Source organism: Microsporum canis, genomic scaffold, assembly GCF_000151145.1.
Source record: "Microsporum canis CBS 113480 supercont1.1 genomic scaffold, whole genome shotgun sequence".
In the NCBI taxonomy this organism is placed as follows: Eukaryota; Fungi; Ascomycota; class Eurotiomycetes; order Onygenales; family Arthrodermataceae; genus Microsporum; species Microsporum canis.
In genome coordinates, this window is record NW_003299169.1 from 2,548,680 (window position 1) to 2,565,436 (window position 16,757).

Below are 16,757 nucleotides of genomic sequence, written 5' to 3' on the forward strand. Positions count from 1 at the left end.
AGTACTCTATCTCTAATACTACCTTTAGAGATATAATTATATATCGATATATATTAGATCCTTCCTATTATACCTAACTAGATAAAGCGTATATTATTTTTATTATTAGCTATTATACTATAGAAAACGATAACTTAATACGTAAGTATTACGATTTATATCCTCTATTTAAGGATCTAGATACTACTATAACTTATCTAGGAGATACTACTTTATCGTTAATATCTAATAATCTCTTATAGATATCTTAATAAGTAGTATCTATTTAAGATATTTTACTCGAAGGCCCTATAAGGAAAGGGTTTTTTATTAAAGGGACTTTTATTAACTATAATAACGCCGCTAGACGTCGCTTTAGTCGTATTATTATCGAGAGTAATAATTTTATAACTTTTAAAGGGTCTTATATAGCTACTATAGTAGCTATACTAAAGCTATATTTTATATAGCTATTAACTAGTATACTATTTATAAATAATATAGGGGATTTTATAATATATACTTATCTTATCTATAACCCTAATTAGAGTATTCGGCTTCTAAACTTACGCCTAGAATATATCGCTATAGCTACTAGGATACTTAATTATATTAAAGAGAAGATAGACTATATAGGGTATATAGGTAACTATAGAGATATACTATATCTCTTCTATCCTATATTCTGCCGAGTACTTGAGGAATACTATACTAATAACCTAGTACGTATTATAGAGATTATTCGATCTATACTTTAAGTATATTTAATAGATACTATATAGTATATATTTTATCTAGAGAATTAATAAATATAACTAAAGTTAAAGCTAGAGATCGGAGTTGAGTTCCTCTACTATAAAAAATAAAATATTATAGTTAAAGATATATATATATATATAAATTATATTAGAATATAGTATTAATTATTATACGTAGATAGTATAGATAGTAGTAGAGTATTCTATATTTTTAATCGATTTAATATAGAAAAATAATATATACTAGGCTACTTATAGATTAGAGTATATTAAATACTAACTAATAGAATAACTAAGCAAGATAACTTAGTAAGAGGTATAATAACTAATAATCTTAGTATAGAAGTATTAACCCGACTCGACGGGTTAAGTTAATACTTTTCTACCGGCTCGACGAGTCGGTCCCGGGTTAAGAATAAGGCTTATACCAACTCGACTCGACCGGGTCGGACCGAGTCGAGTCGAGTAAAAAACCCGGACTCGGCCCCAGTCTACTTAAGTAATTTTGTCCTATTTTTTAGCCTCTTCTTCCGCTATTCGATCTTTTACTTATTATACCTTCGAAGGGGAAAAAAATTAAACCTAGCTAGTATATTCCTTATCGAATAAGTCTATACCTTTACTTCTCCTCTTTTATATTCGTTTAAGCCGTAGAGTATTCGTAAGAGCCTTATTTTTATATAATAAGAGCTCCCTATTAATAATAAGCCTCTTACTAGTGCAAATAAGTTAAGATACTTTAGTATAATTAGATAACTATAGTAGATTTATATTTCTAATAACGCAACGGAGGCTTTTAGCTATAATAGATATAGAAAGAATAGGCTAAATAGAATAAGGATTTAGAGGAGTTTTTAGCCGGTTATTAGCGAATATCTTAAGCTACTTCGAGGTAAGAGGATAAATACTAATTACTTTAAACCCGGACTTAATATTCTTCTCTATAAGAGCCTTATACTATACCTTATAAAATAACTTCTAGAAGTTACGTTTCTTTATTGAAGTATATCTATAGCTAGAATGGAATAAGTAGTTAACTTCCTACGTATATACCTTAGAAAGTAGACTAAAGACTCTAATATCTAGTAGCTATAACCGGTGAGTTAAATAAGGAGGTAAAATAATAAGTAGAATACGATTTCGATCTACGTAGTTAATAAATCTTATATTAATATAAGATAAGTACCTATCTAGGATAAGAAGCCTTCTATAGTTCTACCTCTATTACCCTTCGTATACCTATTAAATATCTTCTTAAGCTAGACTAAACTAAAGTTATTATTGCTCTAGCTATTTAGTAATATTATAAAGTATATAGTTTCTTCTTCCGGATTAAAATTATCGAGCTAGGTATCTTATAGATCTCCTTTACCCTTATAAATAAGTATAGGAGGAATTCTTCTACTATCTATAGAAATAGTAGTAAGTAGAGAGATAAATTCGCGAGATCTATCTTAAATAGTACTAATCCTTCGATTTTTAAGAGTCTAGAGAGAGATAATACGTTTAATAGTATATCTAAGTCTAATAAAGAAGCCTTTCTTATCGAAGTTATAAATATTATCCGGGGTAATATTATATTTCTTAATTATATCCCTAAGCTATTAAAAGTAAATAAGAAGTTAGTATATATATATTTAGTAGTAAAACGTCTATTAAATAATACTTATAGACTTATAGAAGTATTTAAAATACGTAGAGTTATTAGTAATATACCTCTTTTAATTAATTGTACGAAGATAGAGATATTATATTCGATCCTTATATCTCTTATAGAACCTAGCTACCTAATTTACTCCTATAGGCTCTTTTATAAGCTCGTATACGAGATTTCGAATAGTTTAAGGTATAGGAGATAGACCTCTTACCGCTAATCGATTAATATACTATAGGAGGACTTCTTCTTACTTATCTATAAGAGTCTTATAATATTTTAATACTACTTCGGAATAGGATACTATTTAGCCTTAATAACGGCGCGCAAGGGTTCTTTAATCGATATTCTACTTTTTTATAGTTTATAAGTAATTAGGAACCTCTTGCGACTTTAATTCTTTAATCGTAGTAGCAATTGCTATCTTATTAGCCATTTTATAGGTATTTCGAGTAAGTGGTAGAGGGGTGCAGAGATTTACAAAAGGCTGGGCATTTAGTGGTGGTGGGCATTTAGTGGTGAGTCACGTTAGGCATTTGAATTTTAAGTCAAAATATAACCAGTCTCCCTGCCACCAATTAGTGCGGGCTCGCCTTTTTGGCCGAATGGCATATTTGACATTTTATTACTATATATGTAGTCACCATGGATACCTTGCTAGCTTCTATTATTTTGATTATTATTATTACTGGCACCAGTTATGAATTGGACCAAAGGAGCTTCAGTATACCAGATGATCAGTGCTCCGTATCTCTTCACACCTTCAAGAAAATAGCTAATGAATAGCATCAACCGCCACGGGGGTTGGAATCCTTCACATGCACGCCGTTCAGAGTTGCTGGCTACCACGACTCGTGCAATCTCCTTTGCTTTTCCCAATCCTTTCTGGGTTTCTTGATACGGCTTTTGGTGGTAGCATTCCCTGCTGAATCATTTATTGGTAGACTGCCCTCATGCCACATACCAAACTCGCTAGTCCGAAACGTCTCATGGAAGCTAAGCTTTCCTTTTTCCGTTTCTCGATCCTCTCTTCACTGCTGCGCCTACAGCATTTGCTCAGCCTACGTTTGGCGGGTTGTGATGAGATCACTAGTTACTGTGCACAATTATAGCAGGCTCATTTTCTCGGTCTTCTAGGTAAACCCCAAGATAGGACGGATCCACGCCTCAGATGCGATTACAATGCATCAAAAGCTGCTTTGGATCTGTCTCAGACTATCTCAGATTTATCAGTTTTCGGGGATGCGCCTCTATCCTTGAAAACTTCGAGAAGCTCAGCATACGGACGTGCGAGATCCAGTATAGGTTACTCAGGGCCCTCCCTTAAGTTAAAAAAACTACTTAGATCTTCGCAAGAGATACTGCTCTTGATATGGCAGGCTGAAGAATTGCATCCTTTGTAGTGGGAAGGGCATTCAATTATAGCTGCATATTCCGGAACACCAATACCTGTCCATCCGATTTTGGATTGTTTGGCGAAGCGTCACCATTTAGCCCAAAGATATTCATCATTGACGAAGCTCACTTAGAAGCATTCTCAAAAATAGTGCTATTCAACCCCGAAGATTCGGCTCTAGTAAAGCTAGACGCTAACTCCAGTATGGCATTCATCGCAGTAGGGGTATCAAATAAGTTGCAAAGAGCACTGAAAATTTTGTCCTAAGCTAATTTGGGGCATTTCGTTAGGGAATCACCACGGTTGGCTTGTTCTTCAAGTGTCAGTCCTTGCAAGTCCGTAAAATTTCTCGCCTTCAGAAAGTTGTTCAGTTTTTCTTCTCGGATGCCCGAAGTATCAACCATATCAGTTGTGATTTCGATTCCTTCTCGCCAGCCACCAAGAAAAATAATACTCAGGCTCCGAGAGGTTCACGTGCTTCTAGCAAGCACCTCCCTGATGGTAGTAAATTTTGGAGTGATTTGGGCTCTTTGAGCCTGAATAAGAGATGCCCAATGTAAAGAAAGTAATTAACCCGTTGATTCCTACCTTAATACACTTCGTTCTGGGCGACTTCATTGTCATGATGGGAAAAAGCAAGATCAATACCTCTAGAATTAATGTCCATGTGGTTGCCAAGTTTAGCAGATGTCATTGCGGAACATTCGATATGCCATCCAGGCTATCTGTTGCCCCAAGGGCTAGGCCAACTTGGTTCCCCTAGCCGGGAAGCCTTCCAGAGCACAAAATTCTTTGAAAGCTTTATCGCCATGATTTTAGCTAAGGAACTTTCTCCATCCGTCTGAAGATGTATTATTTCGATTCCGGTGCTCTAATTTTGCATAATGGTTTCTTAAACTTATTAGTATTAAAATAAACAGGCCTACCCGGAGTAGGAAGCAAAGCTATTCTTAATGACCTTCTTTGCAAACTAGACTATTTCGGGGACGTATGCGACCACCCTTGTTAGTTCATCCGGATTAAGAACATTTAAACTTCGGATATCGCCAATAAACCGGCTCTCATAATGTTTGGTTAATGTCTCAAATAGAGAGAATCAGTACTGTACTGCAAATCGATGAACCACAACAAATCGGGTAGATGAGGAGCACATCTTTACAAACTTCATAAAGACGTTTCAAGTATGTGTTTGGATGGGTTTATGCTGGGTTGAATGGTATTATCTACCTCAGCTGAGGTAGATAATACCATAGGTTGTTGGTTGACTAGTGTTTCTCATTTCCTTAAGTGCTTCCGCTATCGCTCTTCCAGCCAGTGAACTGCTCTTGATATTCGTCTTAATCTTGATTTCAGCAGATCCAGGTTTCTTGTTGCCTTGGAGGACATCTCTGTTGATAATACAAGCATACCTCCCCCCAGTCTGCCGTCTAAAGTCCGATGGTAAGATGCCGGAACGTAGAAGAGCCAATTGTTTCTCCACAAAAGTTGAAAATGCCAACTGTGCCATTTGTATAATATCGGCTTATGTCATCCACTCCGGTTCGACTCGCACACATCTCCAATGGTACCCATTGGACATCAGGCCTTTTGTCCCTTGTGGTCCAACATATACAGTTGGCCCACAAGCTTACGAAGTAACCTTCTAGCCATTCGAGACAATGGGGATAAAAAGGAACTTGGGTTGGGTCAAGGAGTTCCATATTTTTAGACATGACAAGGTACAATTTGGATAGGTAGACGGTCCATCCCAACAAAGCTGCTTATCCGAAATGTGAATTTGTTTGAAGACTCATCGTTGCGGTCATTGAAATAATCTTATGTAAGCACCCTTTCTTCAATTCACAAGATGAGTCATCATCTTAACTAACGTAGTTCGGCAGTCATGTGATTTGCCCGCACATTTACTCCAACTTCAATCATGAGAATTAAACAAACATCTATAACTACGACGATCGAAGTGGCCAACTTCATGAAAGTACACTTGAAATTATTCTCAAAACATCAGAACCTTTTTCACAATGGTGGGCACACGTCAACACCCTGAGGACTTTCCTCCTGCCCTTGCTAGCTCTACCTCATCAAAGGGCTCGGATGCGCAACGTCAAATGGCTACACGCAAGCAATTAAGCCAATGGGCTCATTCTCCATCACCCCTTATGCAGCTATGGCTGATGATATCACTTCCGGTGGTCATATGGGATACAGGGTATGTCCTTTTGCGGCCGTATAGTATGCCTGGAGGGGTCTACCACCACTTCTGGTCTCCTTACGCTTTGTACGGGACAATTGATTACATGTATGGCTGGCGTGCTTTCAACTCTCGAAATGGTTTCACATCCGCACAAGCTACAATGAACCTTATCGAGACGGCATTATATATCTATTATATAGTCGTTGTCTGGACCCAAGCGAAGCCGGTTTCTGTTACCCGAAATCCCGGTAAGACCTCCAACAAGGCAAATGGATGGTCTGTCATGCAGAAAAAATCTATGACAGGGACGGCAGGTGCTTGTGCATTACTGGCTGTCTTTAGCGCCAGCCTCATGACCTTGAGCAAAACTGTACTTTATGGTGAGTTCTCCGAACCAAGGCTTGGTACTTGGTTCCTACACGTTTATATCCTGGATATCCATCTATAGTGAATGTATACTTCCCTGGATACATGGATTATATCTGATTATAGAATAAAAGGACTCAATGAGGTATACTCTGGATATGATAACGTCGGACACAATGACCTCTTTACTTTAATCTTCCTATGGATTTTACCAAAGTGAGTCACAATTAATTGCACAAGGACATTGTCTACACGTGAAATGCCATTGGTTTGAATCTGTGTAACCTCGCTTACAGTCATATTGTCATTAGTGGACTATGGATTGTATTTCCATCCATCGCAACTTTTCACCATGGGAAGGAGATAGTAAACTCCTTGGGAACAGCTAGCGTTGAGGTTAGCCCGAAGCCAAAGTCGATCTAAGTGCAATAGCTTTACAGGGAAAATATGGCATCTACTAAAATGTCTGGTACTTTTCTTGTTCCTTTATTTTGTGGCACCAAGGTACCGGATTTTTTTGTGATCCGATACATTGACCTACCTAACTTCTTACCAACATTTATCATGAGCAATGATGACTTGTGTCTGGAGAGGCTGTGCTTCAGGGGCCACGGGAACGTTTTATCCAACAATATTATAACTATTATGACGAAAATTTCTTCAAATGCGGTGGTATACAGTCTCCGAAACTACTCCACCATTTATTTTAACGATAATGGCATGATTTCTCCCCTTTTTTGACGTATATATTGTTGACACATTTGGTGAGACGACGTTTTCATTTCTAATCAATGGGGTTACAAGATACACACCAGGCTCTGTTTAAGGCCTTTGCATCTTAAGCTCGGGCTATAATTATCCCCGAAATTATACTTTTTCACCAAGTTGGAAGTTCTTGCTACAAGGCATCATATATTCGCCTTTTTCTCCCCACATTCTGAGTAACAGGAGGATAAATTCCGATCAAGCATCGGTTATTGGCTACTTAAGTTTTATTCACAGGGGTTGAAAGCTGTCAGTCACACGGTCAAAAACGAGGAAACTGGCATATCTCGAGAAACAAAAGGACAAGACGATTCGTGGATTGGCGGCGGGACTAGCACAACCGGCCCGGGCAGCCAGGCTATTGGGTCAAGGGGCGCAATTAGAATCGTATATCATCATCCTTTGACACCAGCGCCAACAACGCTACATGAAATCTTCCAACCCGACGGGTCTGGAAAGCCATTCTTCAGTAGCCGACTTGAACTTTATTACTGAAAGAGGCTTGAAAAGGTCTGTCAAGAGGTTGGTAGATGAGGTACGTAGCACCTATTTGGACAGCTAAAGGTTCTATTTGACGGATCTCAAGGTCCTAGAATACGTCTCACCAATCCACGTTTTATGAGGCGCGCAAGGCTCCACCATATAGGGAAAAGCAAGACGCATCCGGGGTGACATAGATTAAGCAGATTCCTGGGAGGTAACCCTGTGCAACTCCTGAAAAAACCCGCCTGTTTGTCTATAGGTCATCTGCACCTCGACATTTTGACAACCGGGCGATCCTTTACAACTACCATTTGACTTGACGGGTTAGGAACGGGAAAGCGATCATGTATCATACATTAGCATGCGTGCATGGGAGGAAAGCAAGGGGGTCTATGATCTGTGAGCTCGAGTAATAGGATACCCTATTATCCTCAGGGTGCCGAACGATTCCAGACAATCAACAACACTACCATAATGCCTCTACCTAACCTACCTAGTTTAAGGGAAATACTCGGGTTACTCGGAGGGAATGACGCCCAATCCTTCTCCATTTCCCTTATTTAACCCAGATCCCACTCTTACAGCTGCCGATATTCTATCCCAATTGGTCCCGAAAATTCGGGACGGAAAAAGCAAACACGACGTACGGAGCACAGGGATCACACAAACCTCATCCCAAGGGATGCCCTCGCTGTCTTATCCCCTGTTTGCACCGACTAAGGTAACCAGGTATTGTTCATCCTCATTTCTTTGTTTGAAAATAGAACTACACTGCCTATCAGGCCTCAGGGATGTCGCCCATGCTCATTCCTTCATGCTACCTTCGTTTCTTGCCACATGATCGCCCAGGCTATGACTCGATTTGCCTGCATAACGCCCCTAATTTCGTTGTTGGTATGTATTTCTCTTTACTACGTTCCATTCCACCGGAGCGCTCCTCGAGTCATTTCCTAGGAATATTTATCGGTAACATTACAATCCAGCACCCTAATCTTCTCATAAGTATTGAGGTATTACATACATATACCCTCCAAAGAAATATGTAACATCTCCTGCATGTAGCTCCCACACCAGAAAAAAAAATGGCACAGAACCCGCAGGCAAAAAAGGCGGCGTACATGCACCAAGCCGTGACTGGTACCTTGGTCCCAAGGGAGGAAACCCGCCATTTCCACCATATTTTATATCCTCAGAGTACCTGTACTATGGCCTGTTTAGCGGTGAACCTATACGTCTGCAATCTGAACACATACTCAACCCCAGCGTACCTAGTCCTTATTTTTGATTGAGGAACCACGCTTGCAACTGTAGGGGGAAATATCGGGACAACGAGTTCAGAATATGGCACTGTCCGGAAAAACAGTGCTAACGAGAAACTCTGCCTTGCGTGTTTTACCATCAATACGACTCCTTGTAGAACCAACTCCTACAATAACTCATATGAAATTTGTCCAAGTCTGCTCCATATGACTTTGATCCATGATTGAGTTGTGCGGAGTTAATCCAAAAATAAAGGCTGTGAATAGATCCTTAGCATGTAAGGTACCGCCATTCTGGATGAAGCTGACAGGGTAAATACTGGCCGGTGATAGAAAACCAAATACCATGTATCAAGGGTCAGCCCCCTTTAGCTTGGCCCGCTATACCTGCATGACATTAACCCAAAAAAAGGGGGGGGAAGGGAGAGAACGTATACATATATGTATATGAAAAAGGAAAATATATTACTTTCCAGCCGGCCTGGTGCATCCATGGGTAATTATATTAGCGCATACATAGCGTCAAATTCTTGTGGCGGGGGTTCGGTTTTCTTTGGGATTCATTGTACTCTCTAATTGGCGAAGTGCTGGCGAGAGAGTAAGGATTATACTCCCTACGCCTTGTTTTTATTCCCTCCCTTTTTTTTTTTCATTTACCGGTCTGACGGTTAGGTTTTCGAGCTAGAAATCCCGTAAGTTAAGTATTATGCATTGAACTAGGGATTAGATCAGGGCTCCTATACGCCGCCCCCCTTCCGTCACCTCGTTACCCTATCATATAATCAAGGGAGCCAATAAGTAGAAAATACCGATACATTCTAAAGACTAGGTGTGGTGGCTAGGATGTAGGCCGGACGCTTTTATCCCTAGCCTGACTTCCAGTAATTTGTTATTCCATCTCAAAATGGAGGGTAATCCCCCCTATATACACCTGTTCGTCTAGACTGATCTCACGCTGTATAAAGGGTATCGAATGATGATGAGATCTTTTTCCCCCTGAAAGCATCCTATACTCCATATACACGGAGTAGATGCGATTGTGGAAATGATTCCAGCAGGAATATATTCCCGATGCATGGCGTCGGCTCTCATGGATCCCACATTAATAGCGGAGCCACAGATAGACTGCAAGTCATACCAACTCTTATCCATCGTACAAATACAGAATGAACCCGCCTTCCTGTACCGGGCGAATAGCAGCTTTGGCAACAAGAAGACACGGAGTTGGTAGAGTCGTTGGCTATCCACCCAATGCTCTATTCAGCCAGCTATAAAAAAGTAACCTATGCACCGTTAAGGGGACAAAAGTGATTGCTGTAAGAAAGAGATCCGCCCATGAAGAATTAGAAAAAAAAAAGAAAAAAAAAGAAAAAAGAAAAAAATAGAGAGAATTCAAACGCCCGGAAATTACCTATCTTGAAAACACTGTATGGTCATGATTTCCCCTGCCACTCACCTTCCATGCAAACCGTGCCGAGACGTTGGAAAATCGTAAGACTATTAATTACCCTAAAAGTAGGTATCGTTATAGCGGGTACTCTCCGCCATGGATTGGAAGCCCCTCCCATCTAGTGAATAACCGTCATCGGACCCGTCGCCGCCTGCGGATGTGGAAGGCGAGTATACATCTCCATCCGTTAATTCCACGGGGGAGCTCGTCACCGTGTCATGTGGGAAGAAGGGAGAAGGATAGCTGTGTGTTGTGGTGGGAGAAATCCGAGGTCCAAGTACTTCTTCGATACGGTCTGGTATCTTAGCAGCGAGGAATGCTCGTGCTTCTGAATGTTGCTCGGTCCGAGCGAGATCAGATATCATCTGGCTAACGCCGGACAGTTTCTGACAGAACTGTTTTAGTCCAAACTCGGGACACAACCATATTTGCTGGGCGCTCTCAAATGTAGTTTTTGGCATATCCATGTCAAACGAAAAGGCGGGATCAACAAGAAGGATCTCATCGGTCTGAAGGACAGTCCGAAATACATTCCAGTAAGAGCCGTAGCGAACATAGTTCCCACAAATAGCGTGAAGTTCGTCAAAACTAAACATGACAGTTATTCGAGGAAAGTCTCTCTGTAAACGCGCAGCTATGAGGTTGATAGAAGTCTCTAACGGAGATGCAGAGAGGGCAACTGAGGGATCCTGCATATATCTTTGGCTTTGCGCGAATGTTTCCAGGTACATTAATCGTTGCCCGAGGGGGGTAGCTGAAATATCGGGGACTGGACAAATGGATGACCGAAACATGGTAAAAAAGGGGTTGGAGGCCATAGGGGTACTGGAAGAAGTCAAGCTGAGCCAGTCGACATTTCTGAGGTAGTCGAAAAGCCCTGCCCAAGGGGACTGGCAGTGCGTCTGATGGTTTATTGCGCCGACGGAAGGAACATGAGGGCGCACTGGTATTGATCGCGAAAGCTCTTGGTGGCAGCCAAAGAATCGATTATGGGGGTAAACTTCCATAAGACGGCTAACTGGCCGTGATGTATCCATATCTTTTTGAGACGACCTCCGGGCCATTAGATTTTCGGAACATTCGTAACCATAGTTTTCACAGCGGTCACATTTTGTCCCTGGCCATTGCCTGTTCTCGGGAGAACACTAGATTCCTTGTTAGAGACTCTCGGGCATAAGGGGGCAATATACTGGTCATCCAACCTTCTTGTGGTCTCTACGACAGCGTTGGCACTTGGGAACACCTTCTGAAGGCATCTATTATGAGTAGTGGAAGTTCCGCTTCTTGGTAAGAGGCTAAAAGAGCTAAGGGCTATGAATGTAATAAAAGCAGGTAAAATGATCTCAGTTCCTTAATGCTGCTCTGGGAGAAGAGAAATGTATAGGGAAAGCTAGCCGATAAAAGGTTGGCTGAAGGAGATCAAAATAGATGGGGATGATGGGTGACTTGGAGATCCAGGATGTACTTTGCACCCAGTACTTATATCGGTTATCAGCATATATAGGCTGCCCCAGACTTTTGCTTTTCTTTTTTCCTTTTGATACAAAACAAGATGATCCGTGCGCAGTACGGCGGTGATACTTTTATTCGAAGATTCGAGGTTTTATTCCTTCCTGTGGGGAATCGGAGCATATGCAGACAGAATATAAAAAGCCAAAAGTTAAAAAGAAACAACAGCCTAAGGCTCGGGAAACCAGCGCTGTTGTTAAGCTGTTTGTCACCATGCCGTGGCGTTACAAAGCCAGGGTGGTGTGGATACCTCAAAGGCGGAAGGAAACACTAGGCGGTCAATGTACCGTCGATGCCTAGGAGAGTACATTTCAAAGCCACCCGCTCACCAACTTATTGCCCTTGCCGACATACTGGGTAGCCAATAATGATTATGTGGCTATCGGCGCGTTTGCAAGGGCGAATGTATGCTTCATCCAGAGCTTATTATGCTACATAAGTAGCAAATGCCTAACAATTCTTTTTCCAGGTCAAATTCCGTACGCACCAAAGGGCGTGGCGAACTGCGCTATAATGATCTTAAATATAGTGACGTTCTTATATTTAAGGAAACACAGCCCTCCCCGGGAAGGGGAGCGAAGTTAGCATTGTACGTAGCATAGGGCAAGGGTCGGTATAAGCGTGGCACGCTGCAGCACATCATTCATTAGAAGCTGGTAAAATTTCAAGGAAACAGGTAGTAAATTTGCAGACTTGGGGTTTGCAAACGGCGTAGCTGCAGAAATTATCCATTACTGTTCAAAGAGCCTTCAAACAGATATGGTAAATGGCAAGACCCTGTAATTGCCGTTAAGTGCACGACGATCCGCTATTGTAGCACCGGGGCAGGACTTGTGACGCAGGGTGCATTGGGTTAAGCTCCATCACCTAACTGGAAACCATCACGCAGGCCTTTAGATTGGCCCCAGGATATTCAGGGTTGATTTGTTGGCTGTCACCATGTGGTCTGAATAGATGGTAATGAGCGGTGATTCGATCTTCGGTCTACCGATGAGAAGATGGCCGGGAGCCACGGAAATCCTTCACCATGAAAAAGGAGAGAAGAAAGAGATGAGTGGGGATGATTTTTCACCGTATCACTCTTCTGTCATCATAGCCTGGCTAAGCCCTTTCAGGGAAAAGTGTAACGATATCTCAGATCTTTGGAGGCCCACCGGTTAGATTCGAGAATGGCTTAGGCGTGAACGGCGTTTCGAGAAAACGCTGGCTGCAAGGGGCGGAGACGCGTTGCACCTGTGTATCCAGCCTCGACCAGCGAAGCAATAAGAGCCGAAGTAAGCTAAGACGGTGTGGCGACATAGGGGATATCGAATTGATGCCTATGAGGCTTCTCGGCAATTCTGGTTCTTTGATGCATATATACATTGTGAGCCCTAGAGTTTTTCGGAGGGGCCTGTATTGCTTTTCCATCCCCAAAATAGCGGGATTGCAGACCGGATTCATCCCGGTGGTACATAGATTATCTCTCAACCACTTATGCCGTTTCTATAGTGTTAAGATGCATGAAGGTCTGAAGGCTTGAATAATTCCTCCCTATAGACAAGGGTAACGGGACATGTCAGCACCCAGAACGGTGATCCAGAGAGCTGTGTCCGAACAAATCGAGCAATCTTTAGCGTGACAAACCGTTCCATCTGGGCCATCTTGTCATCTTCTCTCTCTATCTTGCTTTCTCTGCATGAAGGAACAGTGTATAAAATAACAAAATAAACCGACCTCGATATAAGCTATATTTTTATTTTCTTGTCAAAGCTCGTCACGTGCTAGCATAATCGCAACGTCATAAACATCCAACTTTTTAACTTCAACATCAAAAAAAAAAAAAAAAAGGTGCCACCAGCCGTTGCTTAAGACCCTGAAAAATCCCGTGTTACAGTAAGTGATATGTGGTTATACAGTTTTTAGATATGCAGCACTACTTTTCCTGTGATTTCATTACATATCCGCACACTTGAAGGCCATAGTTGGTCCCCTCCGCCCCCTTCGCAAACATGGTATCTCAAGCTGTGGCATTAGAAACGCCCATGTCGAAACCGCCAACTATCCACCTTCACTCACAGCCACCAGCACTCTTGCTTGCCATCTACCCTATAACTCTCATTGTGGGCTCCGTGTACTCTCGGATATCGCCAACCGCGAACCCTCCGAGCCCATCGTCAATAAGTTCGCAGACCTCAGAACCGGTTAATTATTTTGCCCGGAAGGGAAACGTTTTCAACGTATATTTCGTTAAGATCGGATGGCTTTGGATGAGCTTGGCGTTTCTATCCCTTCTTTTAACGCAGCAAGCATTCATCAGTAAAAGGATATCCGCAGATTGTCGTCTGAGACGCGTTGGACAAGCCCTCTTTCGTTATTCTATAGTTACTTTTTCCTGGATCTTGACAACACAATGGTGTTTTGGACCCCCCATCATTGATCGCGGCTTTCTTGCAACCGGTGGAAGATGCGAATTGATCCAACAAAAGGGGCTGCTTGAAGATCCATCACGGCCAGGCTTAAACCCGGCTTTGGTTCTAAGCTCAGTGTCGTGCAAAGCTTCGGGAGGTACTTGGGAAGGTGGCCACGACGTGAGCGGACATGCATTTATGCTTGTTTTAGCAAGTGCATTTTTAATATTTGAGATTCTGGGTTCAAAACTGTCGACCATTATTAGCAACAATGGTAAAAGTGTTGGGGAGGGAACCCAGGGCACCATGGAAACCCAAGCTGGAAAAGGTGGATCTAACGATATATCGCCCTTTCTTGCTGAGCTCTCTCAAAATTTCGTTTGGACGATAGTGGGCCTATCTCTGTGGATGTTACTCATGACAGGGATTTGGTTTCATACATGGCTTGAAAAGGTAAGTCCATCAGCTGCGTTCGTCTACAAGTTACTTCTTTCCGCTACCTAGTTTTTAATTATTTTTTTTTTATTCACTAACAAACTCTGCCTGTAAAGATGTCGGGTTTAGTCCTCGCGCTCGCTACAGTATATCTTGTACATATACTTCCCCGTTTCTCACAAACGTGGTGTAGCTTTATTGGCATACCCGGAATATAAATTTAGATCAATGAAATAGATGATTAACTTATTAAATATAACTAATACACCCTCACTTTGTCCATTCTTTTACGGTTATGTTCCACCAATCTGTAACAACTCTCGAGCTCCTAGGATGTTAATAGAAGAATAGGCTATAGAACCAGGGAACAGAAGTGGCCTTAGATCTCAAGGTCCACGGTGTACAATTTGAGCTCCTCCCCTTTTGTTCATTTAGGCTAAATCTTTTGCTTTGATAGGTTCAGGGCCAAAGAAACCCACATAGAATGCTATGAAAGGAAATGTGAGTAGAATGTTTACAATCACCCTTGTACACCGATCTCACTTACCTCCTGGAATTAATGCAGCCGCGTGCATGACCCTCGTGATCGGCTCCAGGCTATCTGGTATCTTTATATTACCATCGTTATACTGGCCAAGGAGGTTGTCGGAGAAACGTTTATAGTAATCGTATAATTGTCCTTTTGTACCTACTGCACCTCTAAAACAACTGATACCAAGGGAGGCCCCAAACTCCCTAAAGGCAATACGATCTGAGCCATCTTGAAGGCAATTATCCTGGTTAATGAGTGCTCCTAGATAATGATAGCAAGGGAAAAAATCAGCTTTTCATTTACTGGGAAATAAGATTATAGCAAAGAATCAGCCGTCCTTGGGATGTCAATAGAAGTTCTAACTTACGAAGGATCTTGAAGCATCGAGACGCTACAGTGGTAGCCCAATCTTCAACACCATAAAACCATTGGGTCGAGACAAGAGTCATTCCCACATCGAGAAAATCCATTGAAGGTATAGACTGCAATCTAGAAGAAAACAGCTTCTTGTAGCTGGATATTTCTTCCTTGAATACTTGGCCGTCCCCAAACTCTCGGGCAGACGCTTGAACAAGCGAGTAGATGACGTAGCCATCTAGCGGGTCTAAGTTACCCTGGCTAGAGACTAGAGGGTGTGAAAGGTCCATTGATACTTTCCATACCATATGAGGGTTATCTGTGTAAAGCCCAATGAAGAAGTGCGGATGAATAGCTTTCCCCAGCGAACATGCCTGTCTGTTGTAAGTTGGATCCCCAGTTGCCATTGACATTCGATTAAGAGCAAACATCCATAGTGTCAGATAATGGTGGTATTGGCCATCACAATCTGGGCCGGTCTCGTCCACTTTCCCAATTCTCAGCCCTCCTGCCAGTGGTTCAAATTTAGTTGCACCTGGTAAGCGGGAATTTCCATCTCGAGTTCTGCCTAAAACATCATGGACGGTTTCCACAAGGCGCTTTGCGAAGGCAAGATACTTCTCCGGGTGTACGTGTTCTGCCTTTAGGTCGGAATACATTTTATACAGTGTCAGAAAGTTCATGACACCAAAGGCATCAGTCCATAAGTACCGCCCACGATGGCCCCCAACAGATGGAGGAATCCAGGAGGATGGATCTGGAATATTCTTAAACTTGCCATACACGTTCTCCATGGAGGCCTCAAATATTTCCATGATGGACTTGGTTTTTGGGTCATCCAGAGACATCGTTATGTCGTAAAGATCTATGGTTGTTGGGTACCCTGATACCAGGATGTCACAAGCTATTGTTGTGTTGATAGTAACGGCAGGTTAGCTGAGCCAACTAAGTTACTCTTGAGGCTCTAAAATGATAGAGAGAATTTCGTCGTGCTATTGACGTCTCTTTCTCCCTCCGAGACTCTATGGCCTATGTTGACAGGAGATGGGAAGGTAGAGGGCTTCTTGGCAAAATGAAGTCATCAGTGGCGTCAACACGCTTGATATATAGTTCATAGACTGTAATCTGTTGGCCATTTCTTTTTCAATCGTTCTCATTTTAAAGCACTACTTGAAAGAAAACGATATAGTACTATATTGTGTGGCGATCAATTTATTTCCAGTATAGTTAAAT

General features: G+C 41.8%; 5 protein-coding genes across 5 annotated transcripts; 2 read left to right on the top strand and 3 right to left on the bottom strand.

The window, feature by feature from the left end:
- Window positions 1-3,048: 3,048 nt before the first annotated feature.
- Window positions 3,049-5,499, bottom strand: MCYG_00931 (cysteinyl-tRNA synthetase; the record flags this gene model as incomplete). Its single annotated transcript, XM_002850781.1, has 14 exons — window positions 3,049-3,294; window positions 3,338-3,446; window positions 3,608-3,664; window positions 3,702-3,873; window positions 3,927-4,050; window positions 4,141-4,240; window positions 4,262-4,352; window positions 4,382-4,508; window positions 4,534-4,586; window positions 4,608-4,731; window positions 4,764-4,868; window positions 4,891-4,949; window positions 5,021-5,196; window positions 5,237-5,499. The coding sequence occupies 14 exons, from the start codon at window positions 5,497-5,499 to the stop codon at window positions 3,049-3,051; spliced, it is 1,806 nt and encodes a 601-aa protein (XP_002850827.1).
- Window positions 5,500-5,805: 306 nt separating this feature from the next.
- On the top strand, window positions 5,806-6,805 carry MCYG_00932 (conserved hypothetical protein; the record flags this gene model as incomplete). Its single annotated transcript, XM_002850782.1, has 4 exons — window positions 5,806-6,358; window positions 6,479-6,560; window positions 6,641-6,740; window positions 6,785-6,805. 4 exons carry the CDS (start codon window positions 5,806-5,808, stop codon window positions 6,803-6,805), a joined length of 756 nt encoding a protein of 251 aa, XP_002850828.1.
- Window positions 6,806-10,360: 3,555 nt separating this feature from the next.
- MCYG_00933 (conserved hypothetical protein) lies at window positions 10,361-11,557 on the bottom strand (the record flags this gene model as incomplete). The annotated part of the gene is made up of 2 exons (XM_002850783.1): window positions 10,361-11,446; window positions 11,504-11,557. 2 exons carry the CDS (start codon window positions 11,555-11,557, stop codon window positions 10,361-10,363), a joined length of 1,140 nt encoding a protein of 379 aa, XP_002850829.1.
- Window positions 11,558-13,801: 2,244 nt separating this feature from the next.
- Window positions 13,802-14,867, top strand: MCYG_00934 (conserved hypothetical protein; the record flags this gene model as incomplete). The annotated part of the gene is made up of 3 exons (XM_002850784.1): window positions 13,802-14,653; window positions 14,752-14,781; window positions 14,829-14,867. 3 exons carry the CDS (start codon window positions 13,802-13,804, stop codon window positions 14,865-14,867), a joined length of 921 nt encoding a protein of 306 aa, XP_002850830.1.
- A 199-nt stretch (window positions 14,868-15,066) lies between these two features.
- MCYG_00935 (conserved hypothetical protein) lies at window positions 15,067-16,372 on the bottom strand (the record flags this gene model as incomplete). The annotated part of the gene is made up of 3 exons (XM_002850785.1): window positions 15,067-15,122; window positions 15,183-15,428; window positions 15,535-16,372. 3 exons carry the CDS (start codon window positions 16,370-16,372, stop codon window positions 15,067-15,069), a joined length of 1,140 nt encoding a protein of 379 aa, XP_002850831.1.
- Between the last annotated feature and the right edge of the window lie 385 nt (window positions 16,373-16,757).